The following is a 23,038-nucleotide window of genomic DNA, read 5'->3' on the forward strand; positions in this document are numbered from 1 at the left end:
ATGATCTTATAATACCTCATTGTGTTTATATGTAAGAGAATCCTCTGGAGCAATGTACACAAATCCTTTGTTTTGAGCAGAAAAGACATTTTGCGTATGTGGAAGAAGAACAAGTTTATGCCATGGGAGATCAAGGGGAAGATAGGCTAGAAGGATGTGAGTTCCAGAGCTGCTTCCTACCTCAATTCTGTTACAGTCCCAGTTTTGCTAAAAAGGAAAAAAAAAAAAGGCCTAGTTCCCTGATAATCTGGAATTGTTTTTATGACTTCTGGCCTACTTAATGGTGGTCAGATACATGCTCAGCCCAGCAGCATAGCCTTGTCAAAGATAGGAGGTGTTGTTCAGCAAATGGAAGAATCATTACGGCAGGCTCCATTAGAGATTAGCTGGACAAAGCTCCTTGTAGATAAGAATAGCAAGACAAATAGCCATGGGTGACAGCATGCTCCAACACCTGGTGGAATTCAGCGCTTTGTCAGCTTTTTCTGGAGGCTTGCCCAAAAGTGTGTCAGGGCTGCAATAATACTCTTACTCTGAGCTGCAGGGGACTTAATTAATCTATTGCTGCCAGATTTTGGGGGGACTTAAGATAATGGGGTCAGTTCTGAGTAAGGGGAGGGTTGATGTACTAGTAGAAGCACTTTCAGCTCCCCAGTTCTCCTTCTTCTAAAGACCAATCCTGTAACTTGAATTTTGTGAATTTCATCACTTTCTTGTCCTAAAGGGAGTGATATGGGGAGATTGACTGCTTCCCCTTCTGTTTCCACAGATGGTGATGTGATAAGTGTAGCCAAGCTCATCTCTACCTAGGAGACATTCTCCCCTGAGGAGCAATCCCCTTTTGCTGGACATGCTTACAGAACTGTATAGCCATGGACCTCAAGGAGAAGTGTCAGGTAGGTTTCCTGATAAGTGTCATGCCCAGTTTAAATGGTGAGTCCTTTTAATTGTGTTTCATTATTTTGGGTCAAGACTCACTATTTGGTGTTATTATGTGATGATATAATCCATGGTTAGTATCAAAGTTGAGAGTTCTGTCACCTTCACATTCCTAGGGAAGGAATGCTTGTATGAGTAGGTAAGTCCTTTGCAGGCTGGGACTGAGGCACCATGGTGGAACAACATAAGTGAAGTATATGCTGTCAGATATGCTGTGTCCTTCTTGAGGTTTTAAGGTAGGGCTTCCATCCCCTGGACACTTAGCTTGGCTTTATTTGAGAGGCTGAATTCACTGAGAAGATTTTTAAAATAAACTAAGGTAATGAAATCATCTGAGTCCAGTTTTTCTGATTATAAGTGTATGTATTTCTTGGGCAATTGCATGTCTTTCTAGGGAGTGCTGCAGGATAGTATTTCTAGATCTGGTTTAGAAAGTGCCAGATAAGTCTAGATATTGTATGGAGGGGCAATCTGTCTCTTACTATCTTGCCATGCTTTGAGCTTCAAAGGAAAAAGAAGAAAGAGAGATCTTCATGAATAGCTGCTATAGAAGCTAAAAAGACATATCTGCTGTGGCTGACAGGAGACTGTAAACTTGGCACATGTTATTACTTCCCAAAAGTAAAATTATTTTGATCACTTTAGTGAGTAGTCTACTGGTCACTTATGTTTTAGCCATGTTTCAGGAGCCAGCTGAGTATTAAATATATTTCTCACTCAAAAAAGTGAACTGGTCCTTATTCTGGATCCCAGTCAGAAATGGGACAGGTAGTTTGAGACCAGTGGAGAACATTATACACACCAAGCTCTCAGCTGGGTCCGGTAAGATAACATTTTTGGCTTTACTTTTTGGTGTCTCTCTCTCTCTACCTCACTGTAAGCTTCATCTGCCAGATCATGTTTGCTGTCTCTCTGTTATTCTGCGTGCCTCCCTTTCTCCTGTTTTGTTTACAGTGCTTCTAGCATCTAGAAGAGGTTTTGTTCATTAGTGCAAAGTACCTAGACTCGGATCTGCTCTAAAAGATTACTACAGCAGTGTAAGTGACTTAAAAAGTACTCAGTTTTTCACATCAACTCTTGCACTTGCCTACTAGATTTCTTATTTGCTGGGTTTTCTGTTCTGTAGTGTGCTGGACCAGGAAGGCCTGGGCTTACTCATGTCTGAACCTCTTGGTGCTGGTATGCTGGGAGGATGTGTTTGAACTATGTTGTTTTATATCAAATTGCTGTATTACTATGGAGGTAACATTCCAAAGAGGATAATTATCTATTTATTCTCTTGTTAATGACATCATGGGCTGGTATTGATCATTTTAAGAGATGATGCAATTACCATTCTGTACAGGGGTGTGTTCTGTGTAGCATCTGAGAGCGCCGACACTGGCATTTCTCCAGCCATGGCAGAGCACAACGGGGACACTTTCACTGTAGGTCGCTATCTTTGGTTCATCTCTCTCTTTCTCATATGATATTCTTCATTGTACAACACAGGAAGAGCGTATCAAATCGCTGGACAGGCAGCAGCGTGGACAGTATTGTAATAGACCTTTAAAAGGCCTATTAGAAAAGCGTCCTGCACAAGGAGATTACAGGGGGAATTATGGTGTTCTGAAGTCCTAGTCTTCTCTCCTGACATTGAAGTTTTTTCTCCCTCCTTTCTGAATGGGGGTTAAAATTAAAGGCAAGAGATCATCACGCTCTTTTCAATAGGAATAAAAAAAAAATTATATATACAGCTGCATTTTGCAACTTACTTTGTTTGGATTCTGAGCAAAGACCATGGTTTTATTCTTGTTAACAGTATATTATTTGGTGTTAAGGAGTTTTCTCCTATTTTTTTTTTTCAGTACTGCAGATCCTTGTTTCACCCCCTTTAAGGTAGAATCCATCTTCTTTTCCAAAGTGGAGCACTTGGACACATATATGCTGATAAGAGAACAAATTAACCTGCTATGTAACCTCAGTAGTAAATTTGATATGCTAGGTTTATTTTAAAATGCTAAAAATAAAATGAACCCAAGTGAAAACATCAGTCCCAAATCTAGCTGAAAGCAATCTCTTTGCTCTAATATATGTGTGTGATGAAGAGTTAGCACTCCTGGAACAGAGGGCGTGCTCAGAGCACCACTGCAGCACAGACATCTGTCACTCAGAAGATGAGAAACTTGTCCTCTGGCTCCAGTCAGCTAATACAGTTCCGTTGTCAGAAATGGCTGAGGATCAGAGTTTGTCAGGTGTAATGTAGGATGCCTTCCAATTTTTTCCAGAAGCCAGACACTGCAGAGAAAGGCAGAGAGTATTTTAGGAGCAATGCTTAAATTAAATGTGCTGATATCTTGTTCTTTTCCCTTTCTCCTGACTTTTTAATTTTCTGTGTATTTCTGAAGTGAATTTAATACTTGCGAAAGGTGTCATAATCTCTGCTCCCAGACGCACTCAGCATATACCAAGACAGACAGCAGCACTGATTGCCACAGGACAGTGTGAGCCTCATGAGTTTGAGTTAACTTTAGATGTAGGCTGTATTTGCAGCAACACAACTATTAAAAATTATTGACATCATCCATTCCACAGTTACCAATAACAACTGAGCTGTATTATCCCAGTGTAATTGCTGCAGCCTGGATACAGCACCGTGCCTCCTGGCCAGAGCCCGGAAATGTATTCAGGGAGCCTATGCTGTACTCCACATTGCTCCAGCTACAGGACTGTTGGTCCTGAGCTATCTTGTTCCAGGATGCCTAACAAGAGCTGCAGTCTTATGTTTGGACTGAAAAGTAGCCCAAGTCCTTTGCCTCTTTTCATCTTGCCAGTAACTGTATCTCTGTTTTTATTCCCTGCTGTTCTCTAAAACCTCAGCTCTTCTTCCAAGGGCTTTTTCACAAACTGATCCTTTTTCCACAGGCATCTCTCTTCTATGCTGCAGTTTTTGTGTGGTTCTTGGCTGGGCCAGTTCTTTACCCCTTTCTCTATGGAATGAAAGTAATTGGTTTAGTGGTTGCTCTGCAGAACTGGGAAGCCCCAGTCAGAATTAGGACAGCACTGAAGTAGGACCTATATAAAAACCCGCTTATAAAGGTGCTTCCCTCCAACAATGAGAAGGAAGCATTCCTGTAAAAGATGAGAATGAGAGAGAAGGCTCATTCCTTCACCTCCAAAGGCCTTTTTATCCCATTACCTGTTGTTCTACCCAGCCCTTCTTGGTCTATGCTAATCCTTTGCCTTCTCTGTGCCACTGCCCAGGTGTCAGTAAATGGGGAGCCCCGGGCATGGTGCATGGCTATGAAGAATTTACATGCACCTTTTGGTTTAGGTTCTGTGGCTCAGGATGTATGAATATTGGATGCTGAGAGGGGCTTTTGCTGCTTTCTCTATCAACAAGAGAAGAGGAAGGGAACACTTCAGACCGGACCTGTAACCATCTCAACTTGTTTAAGTAGCAAATGCTTATATTTTTAAATTGAGCTTGAATCCAAAGCTGTGGAGTTGTCTGGAAGACTATCCTAGATTTATGTGGGGGAGTTAGTATTCCTGGGTATCTCTGTCTCAATCTAGTCTTTTTCCTTGCCTGCTCAGGTGTTCTTTCCCCTGTAGTATATTTTATAGCACTTTGTCCTGTCTAATTTGCCATCTGCTTTTCCACAGACCCCTGTCTGTCAGCATCAACCATTACTGTGCATGCATATGCATCTCTACAGGCAGGGAACCCAGGGATTCTGGCTGTGTCGGCTCCATCTGATGAATGAACCATTCTTACAGACATCTGGTGCTATCCTGGGCAAACTTTCTTCTCTCTCTGCCTTTTTTTCCCCCCTTTCTCTCCCCCACCCCCATCCACCGCCTCCTTGCTGGATCTGCAGCGTGACTGGAAACAGGCTGAATTAATCAGCAGACTGGTGCTTCACTCTGCTGCTTCTGTCTCATTCTCTGCAGCGCTGGGCTCTGCACAGTCTTTCTCTCTCTCCCTCTTTGCTCTCTCATTTTTGGAGGGCAGCAGCAGTGCAAGTTGCTGGGGAAGTGGTGCAGGGATTTAGCCCAGATGCTCTTCAAGCAGGCCGATCTCTGGATCCCCCACCAAGGCAAATGCCGCAAAGTAAGTTTCTTTCCCTTAACATTTAAATTCAAAATGGCTTTCCCTGTCTCCCTCCCCAACCTGCATCCTGCCTGATGTGATGGTGCGTGAAGAGCTTTGAGGTTTTGGGGAAAGAGCTTATGGCTGGACATGAAGCAGTGAATGATGATTTTAGCTAGGGAATGGGTTGGTGTTGGAGGTGATGGGGAAAGAAGCTCTGGTTTAAACTGTACATTTAACCCTAGAACCAACAGGAGGGCCAAACATTATTTTAGCTGCTGACTCCTGCTTTGCTGCCTCTTTGCCTCATGATTTAAATTTGTTTGTTTCTTCTATGGGCTTTGATCTGTAGCTGTTGAACCTTCTTATCCCTTTGAAACATGTCTCGCAGTGCACCTCCTAGGCTGTATCATAGTTTTAGTCCCCAAAGTCTTCAGCTAAAGAAGTGGGGATGGGAAGGAAGCTAATGGGGGGATGAAAGATGTCCTGAAGTTCTGTGGATTTCTGAGCGTTGCTGGCCTCTGGGAGGGGATTAGCATCCTCTGGAGTAAGCTCTGCATTGGCATAAAGCAGTATGCTGTGTGTTGAAGCCAGAATAAATACAGACCCCTAACTGCTCTCTGAACTTGGAGGAATAATGTAACTGGATGAATTACAGTAATTAAACCTTGATAATTGTGTAGTACGGGTGAGCTTCAGAGCAGTTCATAAACACTGCCTCATCCTGCCAGCAGCCTGGTGGGGCAGGTAACTATGGTTGGGGATTTGCTGCTGCAAACAGGACCAGACAGACTGAGGAATGTACAGTTCAAAACTGGGCTGTTACCTGGGGAGCAGTCGCCTCTTTCTCTGCCGTTGAGCTGCTACTAGCTGAGGGAGAAGCAAAATGCTGGGCTTTGCATTACCCATGTAGAAAGGTTGATCGTGCCTGTTGGCACCTTACTCTGTGCTTTATGGAGGGCATAAAATGTGAATGTCATTGTCTGGATTAAAACGGACCCTGTTCACACCAAAACGCAGTGGTGATTCACATGGCTGAGTCGTGTTGCTTTGGCCAGATCTCTCAGAGATCTGTGCTCCTGCAGCTGTGTCTCTTTGCAGCGTAAGTCTGCAGGCCCTGTTAGCGATGAGCTGCGGGGAGCCTCAAAGCCAGTGTCCGCACTTAGCTGCTGCCAGCACCCAGTTACCAAACTGTGGGGGCTCTTTTGTCCAGGGGCAGGGGGAGATCTGGGCTGCCTTTCATACTGTTGCTGCAGATGGAGGAAGGAGACAGTTGTTGACTATTGCTCCGTCCATTAATATGGGCCGTGCTGTGCTGAAGACTTTGCTTGTTTCATTTGATCTGAGATCACCAACAGTTAAGCTGTGGCTGCCAAGCTCATGTCAGGTGGCATTTAAACCAAGTTTAATAGCTGTGTTCATTGTGCCTTTTGATACCTTTCCTGGCATGTCCAGTTTTAAAGGCAGTGGTCCCCACAGAGCCATAATCTGCTTGACGGAGCTGGCTGCATCATGCAGGTATCAACATGTATTTCTTTTTCTGTGCTGTCCAGTAGTGTTCAGGTGGGTTGGTGAATATTATAGTCTTCACAGTGACTATGGTTGGTAGGGAGTTGGTAGTCCCATTATAGAGATGAGAAACTAAGGTGCAGAGGAACATCAGATTTTCACACTGTAATGCAGAAATCTGTGGCAGAGGAAAGAACAGAATCCAGCTGTCCTGACAGTTAGTCCAGAGTCTTAATCAAAAGATCATCCTGTGGAATAGGAATGTGTCAGGGTGGAGGCTTCATGTAGCCTGGGTCACTAGAGAAGCACTCTTGCTAGGAGTCAGGGATCAGACCTCTTTTGAAAAGGAACCAGGTGAGCACTAAGAAAGACTATAATGGGGACCAAGGATGTAAGTAGCAAAGGGAAACTTTTGCCCAGAGTGGCCTATACATTGGCTTTGCTGGCTACATCTGTATCATTTTGTAGCATGGATATGCCATTTCAGGCAGCCTGAGCACTAGCTCAGCACCTGCAGTTGGACAGAGCTGTAGCATCATGACATATGATTTACCTTAGAACAAGAATAAATCCCTCTCTAGCACTAGCCTGCTGTAAGAAATGTTGCCCCAACAAATTGCACACAGTTGTGTGTATGATGTCTGCCATCCTCTCTGATGATACCCCAGAAACCCCACTATGTGTCATGTTGTGCCTTATCCTAAGCAAGAATCTGACTTACAATACTAAATGCAGATACATTTGGTGGAGTTACTCCTTCTCATGTGTTTTTGAAACTGTGAATGATGCTTACATTTCAGGAGGTGTAATCCCTGAAGTAGATTAATAGCCTGCAAAACATCATTGTTAAATTAAAAACTACCTTCTTTTTCTGCTAAGGAATGCAAAATAGCTCTCAGAAAAAGGAAGAACATTCTGCTGTCCAGTTTCCCACCTCCAAATGTTTAAATCTGAAAAACAATTGAGTAGAAGTGTTAAAAAAGGGGCCTAGTGTGTGCAGCCTGGAAAGAAGGAAACAATCTGACAGCTGCCTCGTAGGGGTTTTCCATACCACTCTGAATCAGAGGGCTGGATCTGCAGTCTCTGAAAATTGAAGCTTCTAGCAAATCTTCTGTTTTCTATTCCCTTATTTGTTTAAACAATCTTTGTAAAGGCAGTTACATTCAAGTGTTCAGCAGTCTTGGGGAGAAGCCTTTATTCTGCAAAGGACTGAATCCACAGAGGATGGAGGATGATTCAACCCACTTTGATCTGTAAAGCAAAGAATATATTTGTGCTCCAGTATTATTTTAAAAAATGTTTGGCACATATGATACAACACCGCATATTATATCAACATTTACTGGCACAACAAATAAATATGCTGCTGTGGATGTGTAATGGCTGTATGAAAATATAAGAGGACTTAATTACACTAATATTTTGTGTCCATTTCTCACATTCTGACCTCTGCTTGTTTGTTCCTCTTGAAGGAAGGAGCAAGACCTCTGTCCCTCAGATAGCAGAGTGTGAGAATAAGTGATAAAATTTTAAGATATTCTTGAATGGTTCTGTGTGTAAAAGAACAGGATGGGAATTTTGGAGGAGAGATCAGGAACCAGTGGTGATTTTTGTGTGAGGATGAAGGTGGGCTGCGGGAAGCAGACGTAAGTAGGTGGTGATGCTCGGGAACAACTTATTGTGGGAGGAAAAATCAGAAGATAACCACTCTTTTCCTATCTATCAGTCTGAAGAAGCTCCTGCAACTCATGAGAAAGGCAAAGGAAACCTTTTTGCTGTGAGCCAGGCAAGGTTACAGATTTCAGCAAGCTCCTGGATCATGGGTGTTGCCAACTAATTTCCCCCTGTCAAACTATGGAGGGCCAGCTGAGAGGAGAAGGCAAAAAAAAGTCTACAGATTCTGTGGCTCCCCATCTCCTAGCTCTGAGCTGCTTGTCTCCTTCCTGAAGAGCCAAACCAGTTCCTAAACCTGGCCATTCACTAGATCTAGCTCCGGTGCCCTTTCCCTAATGTTTGCAGGCAAGCTAAGCAGTAATTTAACACGTAGGATATTTACTGAAATTGGAGAAATTCACGCATCTTTTCATCTTCCTGTCCAGTCCACACTTCAGCACATTCATTCCCTCTAGAAAATAAAATCACATGCACAAAAAAAAATCTCCTGCACCGTGTGTTTTTCCTTAATAGCCATCCTGCAGGTTAGAACTCTTGAGAGCTGCAGTATCATCTGCAAGGCAGAGGGTTGCAATCATCCTGTGTTTACCTGGCTTCAGTCACGCCTCTCAGACTAAAGCTGTGATAGCCAGGGCAGGGGTCAGCACCAGGGGAGTTGTAAATGCACTTAGAGGCTCGTGTGCTCTCCAGCCTCTTTGGGCAAAGGAGGAAGCAACTGCTCATTTTCTCTCAGGACTTTTTCACTTTAGACAGGGGCAAAAGGAAAGTATAGCCTTTTAAAATACCTCCTGATACCCATCAGGGGTTTTCTTTCACTGTAACCTGGAATTTACTGTCTGTTTTTTGGGGGGTTTTTTGTTCTTCAGAGGAAACCCTATGCTAAGGCAGCTGGGTGGGAAGGTGTCTCAACTGTTTCTGTTTTGACCTGAAAATGAGCAGATTACTCTTTGACTGCAACTGTCCAAAGCAAATATGTGAATGCTGAGTTTTTTACTAATGAACTGACACCTCCTGTGAATGGCTTCTTCACCCTGGGGTGCTCACCTCCTGTTTTGTGGCAGGAAGAGCACTTGCAGCTGATGAAAGGCTGGGAAGATCCCTCTGGGACAGCTTAAGAGCACCTAGGTTTGCCATATACAAAGGTTTACTTTAGGGCATTTGAAAAATGCCTCATTAGCAGTTGATGACTTAGCAGGGCAGCTCTTGTTGCAGAAACCTAGAGCTGCCCCTTGCCAGGAGCTCAGGGTGGCTCTTCTTGCCTGTGCCTTTGATTCCTTGGTTCCGAGCACTTTCTCTTGATGATCACTGGCAGCAGGTTATCTGAGTCACCGCAGGCAGCCTCTCACTCATATTATTACAGTGTTTACCAGGCTGGCTCTGCCTGCTTTGACGAATACTCCATGTTTTAAGTGTCAGGATGGGTGTTTAACAATCCTTGCCCATCCTGCCATTCTTCTTCCCCAGCCCTGCCACACTCTGCACTTGTCCTTTCTCACCTGCTGCAGCCACCTTCCTTTGTGGCTGCCCTTACCTTGACTGATACTATGGCAAAACGGTAACTCCTGTGTAAAGACTGGAGCAGGTGTGCAAGTATTTCAGGAACCTTTTTGATTACCTCTGCATTTGTTGCCTTTTTCTGCTCGCTGCCTGGTGTGATGTGGCAGTTTCTCTTTTCAGGCAGTGTGTGACTGTACTAGATGTTGGCATTAAGTGCAGCTTTCCTCTCATTTCTTCTGTAGCTCTTGAAGTATCCACTGGAACCAGCTTGGCGTCTAAGCAGACTTTGCTTTTCAGTTAAAGTCCCTCTTATTATTGCTGCCTTTCATTCTGTGTCTTTTATTTATCTGTCTGCTTTCTCTGTGTTGGAGAGGATGAGTGGGTGCTTTGCTATGCTTCAGCCAGCAGTCAGCGGAGAGAGAGAAACCTTATTGTCACTTGCTCCACGTTGCTTTCAGGCACTCCTGTTTGCAGCACTCCTGTGGTGCAGCAGCAGGTCTGTTGCCAGCTATGCTGCCTGCCATCTTCTCCTCTGGGAGTCTCTGAGAGACTCCTATGTTTAGTCCTGTGCTGATGTTACCTGGGCTGCTTCCAAGAACAACACAGAACTGCTTCCTCTATTCCTAAAACTGACACAGAGAATGAAAACTACAGCAGGATTATTTTTAGTTCTGTAAAAGTGCAGCTAAAGCAGCATTGCTGGACTGCCTGGCCAGAATTTGCTATTTCAGATTGTCCCTGATAGGTGGGGAGTGTGTGTGCGGTAGATGGTAGTTTAAAGGCATCTATCTGCTATTCCTTGATGCTTACATTACAGTTTTGGATTGGACCATCAATGCAAATGAGTCTGAAGTCTGAGATTAGTTTCCGGTAAATGTTCATCACAAAACCACTCGGTTAAGGAACAGGAAGAAAAGTGCCGATCAGAGCTGAGCTGCACTTGCAGAGCTGGGTGCATGCATGCAGCTCCTGAAGAGCAGAGCTGCTGCAGTTTGAGACCGCGGTGGATTTGGCGGGGCTGGGAAGAGCTGGTGATTGCAATAGCAGGAAGAGCTGCAGCTCCTTGCCCAAGCTGTATTTGCTGGGCTGTGTGTCGCACTGGTGGGGACCAGAGGGGGAAGCTTCCTGCCTTCTTTGTGTTCAGTAGTTCTGTACTCTGTAAACAGTATGATACACCTGAACATTTCTAATGTGCAGGATATCCTATGCGCTTTACACCCTCAAGGTGTTTGTATTAAAACATGAAATGCAAATGAGAACTTCTGTTAACCAGTTCCCTGATACCTGCTGTAGCCCTTTCATGGACACCTGCCAGCTTTTCCTTGTTGATTCACTTTCAGTGATCTGGTACCCACAGTACCTCACAGCAGTCTCTGTGATTTGAAAGAAAGGAAAGTGATTGTGTTCTTGCCCCAGAAATGCAAGCGTTGACTCCACTTTCTTGTTATCACCACCTCACAGCAGTGTTTTCCAGATGGCACACTCTTGGGTTGTATCCTTCCAGGCTGCTACCTCTTTGCTGCCCAGTGAGGAAGCATTGCTCTTGACTCTGTGTGCTTTCTTCAAGTCCAAATGCCTCCCTTGTATGTCCGTACAGTTCAGCACTTAAGACTCTAGTGCTTTCTCTTGTAAAAGGAGGAGTTGATGCTGGAGTCATGTCTCCTCCTGAAATGATCCATGGCCTAGCACTTAAATCTAGGGGCTTCTGCATCAAAGTAGTCACAGAGGCAGGATTCATAACAAAAAATTCATAACAAGCAGTTGTGGAAATTGGACCACTGGTTTAGATTTGCAGATATTCTACGACTTGGTTGTTATTACTGTTAGCAAAATCCATCCTGTATCATTAAAATTCTACCATAACTGTCTGTGTTCTGTTGTCTCTACAAGCTGATACCAGTTCAAGCCTGTGTAAACCTCCGAGCTGAGCAGCCTCCCTTTGTACTGTCCTCAGCCTCTGCTGATTAGAATCTTGTTTCGCAGAAATGACTTGGTATTGTGCTTTGATAAAGTATTTATGTGGCACAGTCAGGACTGGTTTGTTTACCTGATATTATCTAGGTGCTCTAATTCCAGCCAGCAGTCTAAAGTTCACAGAAGGGAAGATGATTTCAGGAAAATGGAGAATCAGACAGGTGGTGATGAGTGCAGGGCATTCATGGTAGGGTGCTCAGTCAGCCACCCAGAAAAAGCCTAAAAAGAAAATAGGAAAGCACTAAACAGGTTTTTTTTCTGGCACCTCAGGATGAGATGACCTCAAGTTTGGGCCTTACCACAAAGAAAGCCCTCACAATCCTGAGAGACCAGTTGTCAGCACTGCTGGAGGGGCATCAGAAGGAACGGAAAAAAGTGACTTCATGGAAGGTGAGGCACCAAACAGCACAAGGTTGGGCACACAGTCTCCCCTTCTCAAAATAAAGCTGAAGGTTAAACAAAAGTTGGCTGAATTCTGTCCCAGACTGCTGCTGCAAAGTGTCTGGGTGCAGAACTGCTAAAGTCCTTGGGAACAAAGCAAGGAAACTCCGTAAGGGTATGCTTCTCTCAGCACTTCTTTCCTGGATGCTGGAGCTCTGCAGGAGCTTGGCTTCACCTGTAAAGGATCTAAGGGCTTCAGGAACCACTAATGGCAGTGTGCCTATGGGGTCCATATCAGGTGGAGAGAAAGAGCTCTGAAGCTCATCTGCCCTTGTCCACCATGTTCGTCTGGCCTGTGTATTGAATACAAAGTGCTAGTGTTTATGCACAGTACTTAAAAGTGTTCCTCGCTTGGTTAGTGACAATGGAGCAGCCTGGCACAGAAGCCTTTTCATTCTTCCAGGCAAGAGTAAAGCAGAGAGTGTTCACCCAGACTTGCCAGCTGAGCAACTGTTAGTGCTGTAGCATTCGCATAACTGATCTGGATGCTCTGTATCCTGTTCAGGGGTTTTACAAAGTTGTGTTCACCCTGTAGTGTCAACTGCTGTCTTCACCCTTTCTCACTCTGCTTTTTCAAATGTCTGGCTCTGTACTTCATTAATGCTGACTGTCTGCTGCTCTCCTTTTGTAGGAGGTGTGGAGGAGCAGTTTTCTGTACCATGGTAACCGTTGCTCCTGTTTCCACTGGCCTGGTGCATCTCTGATGCTTCTGGCAGTGCTGTTGCTGCTGTGCTGCTATGGGAGCCAGCCACAGGGGAGGTAAGTAAAACATCCTATGCTGGTTAACTGAAGCAAGGTGGTAGTTTTATATCGTCTCGATGCTTTGTGTGGCTGACATAACAGTGTTGTCCCTCATTCTTTCTAGACATCTAGACATTAGCATAGTCACACTGGTAATTCTGTCCCTATCATTCCCTTTCACAAAACTTCAGCCAACTTAATTCTACTTCTAATAGACCTGTCGAGTGTCCTATGGAGAGACTGAGATTTTTTTTCTACAGCATTTCTAGATCTTGAAAAATCCTAAGGCATTATCATAGTTAGAAGAGATTTTGAAACTGGAGAAGTTAGTGGCTTATAGAAGTTACTGTGCTGTCACATGCACCAGAGCATGCCTTGACTGGGTCCTTTCAGACTTCTCTGGTGGCATTATTCTAAAGAAGTGTGATCATAGCTCCCCTGCTTTTCTTTTTTAGCCATAAATCTGTGGGGTGTAGGAATAAACAACTGAGCATGTGTAAATTTATCTCTGTGGGTGGCTGGCAGTGTATTCTGCTCATTTACTCAAACCTCATCTGCTTTCTGCTTTCTTCTGTTTTGCTGTGCAAAGCCAAGGTGCTGAGATAGTTAATGCACTGGCACTCTTCCTCCTTCTCCTCTTGGATCTCTTCATGATTGGGCGTCAAGAGAGGCTGAAGTGCAGAGAGGTGGAGAGGAGACTTCAGACAATCATTGATAAGATAAACGGTGAGGTCTCATTCATCTGTTTCTCATTTCCATTTGTGTTTTCCTCCCATTGGATTTTTCTCCAAGCCTGATCACATACGTTACTAATTGAACTTACTAGCCTTCCCCTATGTTACACAGAAACAGGCTGTGAGAATTGTGTCCTACTCATGCCTGTCCTGTAAAATAGTTATTTTGAGCTGTCATGTGGCCATGTGCTTCCAATCTGTGTGTTATCAGGTAGGCGTCTGTTATGTCTGTGCTTTGGAGTAATTTGAATCCTCAGTATCTTACAAAAATATCTGCCTTGCAGCAGATGATGAGAGAAGAATACGTGGGGTTGTACCACAACACAGAACAGAAGGAAATAAATTGCTGCGCGTGAGCATCGTCTCAATGGGGGCTTTTGAACCTGAGGAGGCAGTTCATTTCAGTGTGGCAGTTTTAAGGACAGCCTTTAGTTTTTCCATTGTGCAAATATGTGTTTAAGGTTATAAAGTTATTATGTTTAGTTGTTAATAGTGGGTGGAGAGAGAGGGGAAAAGCCATCAAGCAGAAAGAGAGAGATGATAAAAGATCATGGGAATGGACTGAGTTTAGCACTGGCAATAGCCACTACAGGAGGTAAATCAATGTATGATTGGCCCCTCCAGAATTGTTGTCACTTAATTCTTTCATGCTTTGTGCTTTCAGATACACTTGGCAAAGAGGTGAAATGGCCAGACTCCATGTACCCTGACCTTCATATGCCTTATGCCCCATCCTGGTCCCTTCACTGGGCCTACAGAGATGGTCATCTTGTCAACCTGCCTGTGAGCCTGTTAGTAGAAGGAGATGTCATTGCTTTGAGGCCAGGCCAGGAGTCATTTGCTTCTCTGAGAGGGATTAAGGTAACTTGCTTGTCTTATTTCTCTAGCCTGTAACAATATATTTCCCAGGATTTTCTTGCTAATACTCTAATTCCCAGTGTACAGATTATTAGAGTGTTTGATTTCTTCTGACCTTGAAAATAGCTTGAAATTCCAGTTCAGTCAAGGGCAGTACTTTGTCAGACAGACTGCATCTTCTCTATGAACTCCCAAACCCAACGGACAGAAGACACTAATGTGATCCCAAAGCACCATATTTCCATCTCTTCCAGGTCAAGGGGAAATTGTAACGTGCTGCTAAATATAAGTGGAGTGAATCTGTCCAGTAGGATGATATGACATACAAACCCCTACTTTATCCTGTTTTTTATGTGGAAAAATAGTTTGTCTGCTTTGACCTTCTCCTTACTACTGATTTACAATAAAAGAAGATAATATAAAATATCTGGGGTAGAAGTAAATTAACAAATCAGTTACAAGATCTATGCAAAGATTTTGCTGCTTGAAGAAGATTGGAAAAAGTTTAAAGCTTGAAATTTACCTTTGTTGGTTTTTATCGTAACTTTCACTCCAAATGCCAATTTTCATGAAATAACCAGATATGCTTGAACACAAACATTTAATTTTGCATCAAGTTTGAAGCAGTAGTTTAGCTCATGAATTTTTGAGACATGAGAGAGGGAACTGTGACAAACATGTATTGTGTCACTTGTAGTGGGAGGGGTTGTGCTGGACTAAACCTCCAGTCCCTCGCAGCAGGATTCCACCGAGGCCCCAACTGTGCAGCCTTGGGGCTCTCTGACTTCTTTTCTAGGATGATGAGCACATAGTTCTGGAGCCAGGAGACCTGTTTCCACCTTTCTCACCTCCACCCTCCCCACGGGGAGAAGTGAAGAAGGGACCTCAGAACCCTCAGCTGTATCGTCTCTTCCGTGTCTTGAAGACCCCAATAATTGATAATGTCAGGTGGGTTCAATACAGTGCACAATGCCTGCACAGCTTGTCTATGTCCTTGTTGCTGCCTTGTGTCAGCAAAAAATGAGACTTACCAGTCCAGGACAGGAATTTTCAAATATGCTGTGCTGTGTCTTCTCTATTACCTGGGAATGCTATAAGTCTCTTACTGTCTGTCTTCAATTGTCCTCCTTAACTGGTAGGTTAGGCTAATATATAAAACCACATATATGCTAAGTATTACTGTTGAGCTCATTGCTTTTCAACTAAATTTCAACAATGCGGGGAGGTCACAGATTTCATGCATTTGATGTAACCAGCCATATCACACCCTTTGGTCAATTGGAGATAGAGATATCTTAATGTCCTTGTTGGAGTTTCAGTACACATTGGGGCAATGGAGCCTTCCTGTTAAGTTGGTGAGGAGACCTGGGGCATTTGCTCAACAGCACTGCAAATTTACCATGGCAAGTGCAATGCTGCTATTATAGAACTTGGCTTCTCTTTTGAAGGTCACCCCTCATAGCATAGGGTGAACACTGTTCCAAACAGGTCTGCCAGGAGGTTTATATCTGAAGAAAGTGCAGGGTTAGGATCTTGGTTGCTGAAATCTCAAGCTGTTTTCCATTTTTTAGGTGGTGTCTGGAAATGGCTTTGTCACGTCCTGTGACAGCCCTGGATAATGAGAGATTCACTGTACAGTCAGTGATGCTGAAATACGCTGTCCCTATTGTACTGGTAGGTCTCATTTCAAGCCTTTGTTGTTGAATATAGCCATGTTTTGTCAATAAACGTGAAGAATTTGCAGCCATCAACAGGAAATTGTGGCCAGGCCCTAACTCATGCAGCTGACTCTGTGTGTACCTTGGGTAGTTCGGAGAAGCAAAGATGCTGAGCCATCTAGCCATGAGAGTGGAGGGAGGAACTGCAGCAGCAGACCAAGTATATCTTCCAGACTTTCCCAGGGCTGAGAATATTACAAGGCAGTGAAAACTCTTTTCCTACAAGTACTAGTAGTTAGCTGACAGCGTCATCTCTCTTTGAATTGCAGGCTGGCTTCCTGATCACCAATGCTGTACGCTTCATTTTCAAAGCTCCTGGAATTACTTCTTGGCAGTACACTCTTCTTCAGCTACAGGTAAAGGAGAGCTTTGAGCTCTGCTACACCTCCTCCCCAGAGCACCACTGAGACCGATTCCCTCCCTCAGCAGCTTGCTTCATCCTATGACAGCATCCTATGCAGGCCCTTGTGCACGCTGGATCCAGGAGCTCTCAGTGGAGCAAGACAACAGCTCTGCCCTTGCCATTCCTCCCAGACTGCCCTTTACATTGTTTGCTCTCTCTCACTTGCCATGTGTGTGTATATATATAGAGAGAGATACATGGTATCCTTTGCCTTTAAACTTGTAAGAGTTTATGCCAAATTCAGCAGGAAAACCAGCTGCGCGTTGGTGTGATTTATTCACGTTCTCCTTCATTACAAACCCCTAAAGGTGTGTGTGTCTCCCCTCCTGTGCTTCTCCTTGTGTTGCACTGCTTCCAGTGCAAGCAGTCTCCTTCCTTCCTGCCATTGCCTTTTACCCATCCTTTCACTGTGGTGGACAAGATGTCATGTGAGAGGTCTGACTTCTTCTTGTCTCTGTGCTTGCTGGTGATTGCAATTTTTTTTCAGGTGAATGGTGTCCTACCCATCCTTCCATTGCTCTTTCCTGTCCTGTGGATTCTTGCTACAGCCTTTGGAGAAGCCAGAGTCTTGGCCCAGATGAGCAAGGCCTCATCCACCTCACTGGTAGGTATCTCTCCACTGCAGAGAAAAGGGCAGGAGATGAGAAGGGCTCTGTGAAGTGAGCACAATGAATTCAGCAGATGTGTCCACATAATTGTAAAAGCTTTGGATCTGTGATTGTCCCAGCTATGCCCTCTCCCAGGGGCACAGTGTGGCTTCTTTTTGAACAGATGTTTTAATTTTTTCAGCCTGTCTACAGATATCCTGTGGTGATAGGAAGCTCCAGTGATTCCATAAAACTCCTCAAGGCATGTGCTTTCTATCAGCTAAATGTAATCTGTCAGAGTGGTCAACGTGGAGATAAATGCCCTGTCGTGGCTATAACTAGGGAATGTTTAGCCACTGAGAAGGAATGGGGTGCATGAGATCCTCTGTAATCCCCTGTTTTGATGTGTGGGCTGAACAGCCCTTTCCTGAGGCTCTGGGGCTTTGCTTGCAGGCACGGCCTTGGCAGTAGGTCAGGGAGTAAGAGGAATTTCTGGTAGTTGTGCTAGTTTGGGGAGTGGAGTTTGGTAGTTTGATGGGTGTGTGATGCTGAACTAGATGCGCTGATGGGTGTCTCTTCTTCTGTCCTGGTGGCAGTGTTGGTGAGATGCACTGTGCTATGTTTGTATTCTGTGCTGACTTCTGTTACGCCTGTACTTGGACAGAGTTTCTCTCTCCTTCTTGTCCTTCCTTGGCCTCTGTGGCCCTGGGTCTGTGTTTTCTGTTCTTTTTCCCTATAGGTTGTACATAACTAAGCTGCTTGTGTCCTGGGAGGGAGGACACATGCTACCTCCCTCAGTGGCGTTTGCACCTTTACGATCTCAGCACTGCTTGGTTTCTGTCTTTGGAACCTTCCTCTTTCCCTTTACACCTTGCTATTTGTCTGGGAAAAGCCAGAGCTTCTTGGCTTCCCTGCTTCATCATTCTCAACATATCCATTTGCCCTGTCACTCATACTTGTACCTTCCTTGTGTTCTTTCCTGTCTTCTCCTTTTTCTTGTCCAGGCAACTCACTCTGTCCAGCCAGCTCTTTCTCTGACATCTCAAACATGGTCCTCCATCCTTGCTGCTGCAGAACAAGCGTTGTGATGTGCCTTGGTCATTCTCCCCCTTGACTAGGGCAGTCTTCTCTTGGCCTCTCTATTTCACTCCTTCCTTCCCTCTACTCTGTTAAAAGTGTAGCAGGTAAGACCCTTTTCCTCTCCAATCACTTGGCCTGTGTGACACTCTTCTCCACCTTCTGCCCCCTCCCATCATGTTCAAGCTGTTTGATTCCCACTTTTTCAAGGCCATAGCTGACCCTTGTGACTGGTTAGTCAGACATACTGCAGGACACAAACCAGCCCCTCCCCGCCCCCCAAGCCCCTGCCTCAAGTTGCATTACTACAGTTAGACTACATCAGCTTTCCTTTTAGAAAGGAATTTGATGTTGGTTTGAAAACGTTTTTACTGCCTTTGATAGGTCATTTCAGTAATTATTTACCTTCACTGCTAAAAATGGGCATTCTATGTCAGTGGGATTTTTTGTAGTATCTGATTTCCAGCCCTTGGAACATTTACATCTTCTGTCTCCTAGATTTAAGAGCACACCAATGAAATTTCTGGTCTGTTGTAGCTACTCACATTCCCTTTTATCATCTCTCTGGTTAATTAAACAGTTTAAGCACCTTGAGTCACTATAAGTATATTTTCCAACCCACTAATCTTTCTCTTGGCTTTCCTCTTAGCTTTCTCCAGTGCTTCAGGATCACTGTAGAATTATGAATCTCTAAAACCCACAAAATATTCCAGTAACATTTGTGTTTGTGCTAAATTTCAGAATAATTTGGACTTTATACTCTGTGTTCCCTTGTTAGTGCAACAAAGGATCATTTTAGATCTTGTAGCTACTGCTTTAAATAGCCAGACTTTGTTTAGCTGATAATCTACAGAGTTACTGCTTTCTAAGACAGAGTCCTCATCCTGTAAGTCCAACCTTCATTTTTGCTCCTAGGTATGCAACCTTACTTTTGCGCCTGTTGGTATGCATGTTTTTGTTTATTCACCAAGCAATCCGTATTGTTCTGTAACAGTGGTCTGTTATCTTCATTATTGGACCCTGCTCCAAACTTTGTGTAGTTTACAGTCTCTATCAGTAATGTGTTTTTTAGTTTTCTTTCAGGCTATTAACAAAATACCCAGATTTGTCCTTGCTTGAGCTAGTAACACATCCTATTGTAAATAATTTCTCAGTTTCTGTTACATTTGGAGATAGTCTGTTTCTAATAGATTTAATATGAGCCCTATTTCTCTGGTATTACTCTAGTATTTGTTATAAAACCAGTAAAACTTTTTGTATCAAGTCAAAGTACCAAGTGGTCTAAGTCAAAAGCGTTACTTTTATCAGTCAAATTTGTAATTTTGTCAAAAAAGGTATCACAATAGTTTGATGAGATTGGTTACTCATATACTTGTGTTTGGCACTGGTTGTATTATTCCATTTCTTTTCTTTTAATTGAGTCTCATATTAGCTGCTCTCTTATTCTGCCTGAAATCAAAGTCTGCCTGGGGTCCTGTGGTAACTTGGTTTGTTCTCCTTACCCTTTTTAGGCATTGACACCACATTAGCTTTCTTCCATTGCACTGGGACTTAGTCCATGCTTCAAGCCTTGTGCAAAATCAGCAGTAACAGTCAGAAAGTTGTCCAGACTTGCTAATTTAAACATATTTACTTTCAGAAGCTAGTGTTAGAATGGAAAATATTTCATAGTTATCATATGGTATGATTATATCACTGAATAAGGAATAGCAATATTTATTTTAACACATCTGCCTTGCCTGCAATATCATTTGCAATTTCACTGTCTTAAACAAGCAGTGGACTGATTTTAATTACCTACTGGTATACTTTTTATTATTTTTATGTTAATTTTTACTTCTATTTTCACTTCCACTCAAAACTGGACTTTTTTATTTTTACTATGGGATTGTTGCTTTTTAAAATTTTAATAAAATATTGTTAAATAGTTCCTCATTATCCTTTATAATTCTCACTTTAAATTACTTCTGACAAATTTGTCTTCGCTTTTTTTCAGCTTTGTTAAACTGATCCTTTTTAAAGTGCCAGATATATGCATTATTATTTGGGATGTCGTTTTACTTGCATACAAATGGAATTGCTGTATTCACTTATGCTTATGAATATACTTAAACTGTTTTTCAAAATCACATCTACTGTGGAATTCCTTTGTGCTGGATGCACAAATTTTGAGTTAGTAAATTTCTCAGTGTAATTCCAAGAGCCCCATGGTAGTGCTCTGCTATAATTTCTTTTCATTTCCTATCCACATCCCATTCATATCACCTCATTCCTCTGCGTCCATTGTCTTCCAGGCACCTGCTTTTACAACCAGTCTTCTAGCTCCCTTCTTTTAACTGACCCATATAGCTTAAAACCAGATCAGTCAATCCTGGTTCTTTCTGTCTAAAAATAACCATCCAGAAAGAGCCTCCTCTGGGTCTAATTGCTATTATTTTCTCTGTAGACATTTAGGTAATGACTGTGTGTTCTTCTGTGATGTACAGCACCAAGCACTTTGACTGTGCTTCACAAGCAAATAAAGACATAGTCCATTAAAGACTTAACTGCTTTGATGAATTATTGGTCTGCCTTGGTATAGTGATTCCCACAGAGCAGGAGTCCTGCTTTCTTCTCTCTGAAGGCACAGTATTTAGGGAAGGATGTTCCTCATGGCACATTTCTGAACACGATTATAGTAACTGGTCTCTTCTCTTGCTGCAGCTTGCTAAGTTTTCAGAGGACACTCTCAGCAGCTACACAGAGATGGTATCTTCTCAGGTACTATTATTATACATTGTTTTCTTCCATCTTCACTGCAGAACTTCATGATACTCTTTCCCTTCCTCTCTGATCTCCAGCTTGTTCCTAGACCCTTTTTACTTGTGTCAGTTGTCTATTGTCACCCATTTGCTGCTTTAATTTGCTATGCATGCAGATTGCATGTCTTTCCCCCCACACCTTCCCATGTAAATCCTGCTCTGCTGGCCAGAGATTGAGGTGACCTTGATACTGAGTAAGGTTGTGCTTTTCTGAATATTGCAAATGGTTTGAAATCAACTTTTTCTGTCCTGAAGAAAGTACCTCTTTCAAGTTCCCCTGTTCCAGGAGTAAAATAAATTTTTTATGGTGTGTGTCAGAAAGAAGGGAAGTATTTTGCTTGTACGAGAAAAACCTCCTTCTTCAAGCCAAAACTAAAGAACAGAGGGGATGGCAGTCAGCACCAAGACCAAACGTGAAGAGGGGACCATGGGAAGTTCAGGCTTTTAAAAAGTCTGATCCTGTTTCATAGGCTCCTTAACAAGCTTAAGCACATTACTAGTGCTTCCAAAGCTGGAGCAAATAAACATTCAGAAGACCTTTTTCTGGGGGCAAACTGCATCTGGCCACTCTATAAATTGCATCATCCAGATTAAACAGGTGGGTAGAGGAAAGACACTTTTCTGTCTAATCTGGCATTAAGATTCCCCTTTCCATAAGGAGGCAGATGAACTCTAGGAGTGGTTAAAAATCCCTAGATATTATAAGAATCAATTTGTATTTCCTTGCTCCCAGCCACACAGAGGAATGCACATGGATGGACACACACACACGCTTCCTTTGCTGAATATTTTGTTGCCTTTCTGTGCCAGTTCATCATTTAGCTGAAATGTTTTTCAGGTGTGGGAGTGATTTGACCTGACCTTCCTCATTGAAAAGATCTACTTCTTTCCTTTTGTACCTATGTAACATTTTTGCTTATGAGAAACTGGTTTAAATAAGAGCTTTTTTCTTCCTGGCGATAGCTCATGATTGTTTTGCATTTGAGCTTATGGCTGTACTAACCCTTAGGATCTAAGAAACTTGATTTAAGGAGCTTTGGGGGAAGCTCTGCAGTGACAGCATTCTGGAACGACAGCTAAAAAGCAGTAAAATAACACTGTAATGCAAACCTGGTTTTGCTGGCTTTAGGAGTGCACAGACAAAAACATACAGGTCTGGTGCTTGGATTGATTTCTGCCATCCAGACTCACTCTGAAATGTTTTCATGTGGAAGATGAAGGGTGCCAACTTTACATTTTAATTGTGCAAAATATCCCCTTCTTTCAGTTCATTACCATGTTGATTACAATTCATTTGTAATGGTGGAGTAGTTAGGGCACCTTGGCTTTATTTCCAACATTGGCACTGCCTCAGTAAGTAACCTTGGGCAAATCACCTCACCATTTACCCGATTCGCAGCACAGTGATCATAAGCTTAAGGCCTCAAACTCTATAATCTAAGGGGATGAGAGTTACTTTAGGAAAAAATACTAAGAGGTAACAACTGATTCACCCCAAATGAAATCACTTCAAAAACCCTTCCTGTGTTTTTGGGTAGACAAAGGTAGTTTCAATGAATTCTCATTTCAACAATCAGACTGTCTGTTAGCATCCTCTGGAAGGGGGAATAAATGCCTTTCCATTGAGAAAATCAGCAATGTATCAGTTAACAGGTTCCCACGGAGACCACTGTTTATCTTAAAGTGTATCACTGTGTTGAACCTGAAAGCAGGTAATGTCATACTCCCTTTTTTCCTTCTGTCCCCTCATCTTTCACTGAATGAGTCTTTAATTGGCTGATGTCCTCTGCTTCCCTCGGCAGGAAATGATACGCTGTATCTGGAGCCACTTCCTCTGTGTTTTAAAAGGCAAATCCCCAACTCTGAGCTTCACTTCCAGCTTGCTCCATAGTCTGGGATCTGTCACTGTGAGTATTGCTGGGTTGTCAGAAGGAGGAGCCCTGTGTGGATGCTTCATTTGCATTGTTTATGTCGTCCTTTCCTGAGCATAGACTGTTGGCAATCAGTTCACTG

At 43.2% G+C, this 23,038-nt stretch overlaps 1 protein-coding gene across 5 annotated transcripts in view; it reads left to right on the plus strand.

The window, feature by feature from the left end:
• Nucleotides 1–827: 827 nt before the first annotated feature.
• The window catches only part of KIAA0195 (KIAA0195 ortholog), a 42,084-nt gene continuing 19,873 nt past the window's right edge, over nucleotides 828–23,038 (plus strand). For 4 of the 5 annotated variants that reach the window (XR_775137.1, XR_775138.1, XR_775139.1 and 1 more), the window contains exons 1-11: nucleotides 828–896; nucleotides 11,936–12,055; nucleotides 12,738–12,865; nucleotides 13,437–13,573; nucleotides 14,246–14,442; nucleotides 15,236–15,387; nucleotides 16,011–16,113; nucleotides 16,427–16,513; nucleotides 17,048–17,164; nucleotides 20,928–20,984; nucleotides 22,828–22,932. Coding sequence is in view for 1 of the 5 variants with exons in the window: in XM_010579316.1 (XP_010577618.1) it covers nucleotides 873–896; nucleotides 11,936–12,055; nucleotides 12,738–12,865; nucleotides 13,437–13,573; nucleotides 14,246–14,442; nucleotides 15,236–15,387; nucleotides 16,011–16,113; nucleotides 16,427–16,513; nucleotides 17,048–17,164; nucleotides 20,928–20,984; nucleotides 22,828–22,932 (1,227 nt within the window). In the remaining 4 variants the exon portion in view is untranslated. The remainder of the gene's footprint in view (nucleotides 897–11,935; nucleotides 12,056–12,737; nucleotides 12,866–13,436; nucleotides 13,574–14,245; nucleotides 14,443–15,235; nucleotides 15,388–16,010; nucleotides 16,114–16,426; nucleotides 16,514–17,047; nucleotides 17,165–20,927; nucleotides 20,985–22,827; nucleotides 22,933–23,038) is intronic. The other variant, XR_775140.1, reaches the window with a different exon arrangement.

The sequence above is a fragment of the Haliaeetus leucocephalus genome, unplaced genomic scaffold (genome assembly GCF_000737465.1).
Source record: "Haliaeetus leucocephalus isolate CR32 unplaced genomic scaffold, Haliaeetus_leucocephalus-4.0 Scaffold657, whole genome shotgun sequence".
Lineage (NCBI taxonomy): Eukaryota > Metazoa > Chordata > Aves > Accipitriformes > Accipitridae > Haliaeetus > Haliaeetus leucocephalus.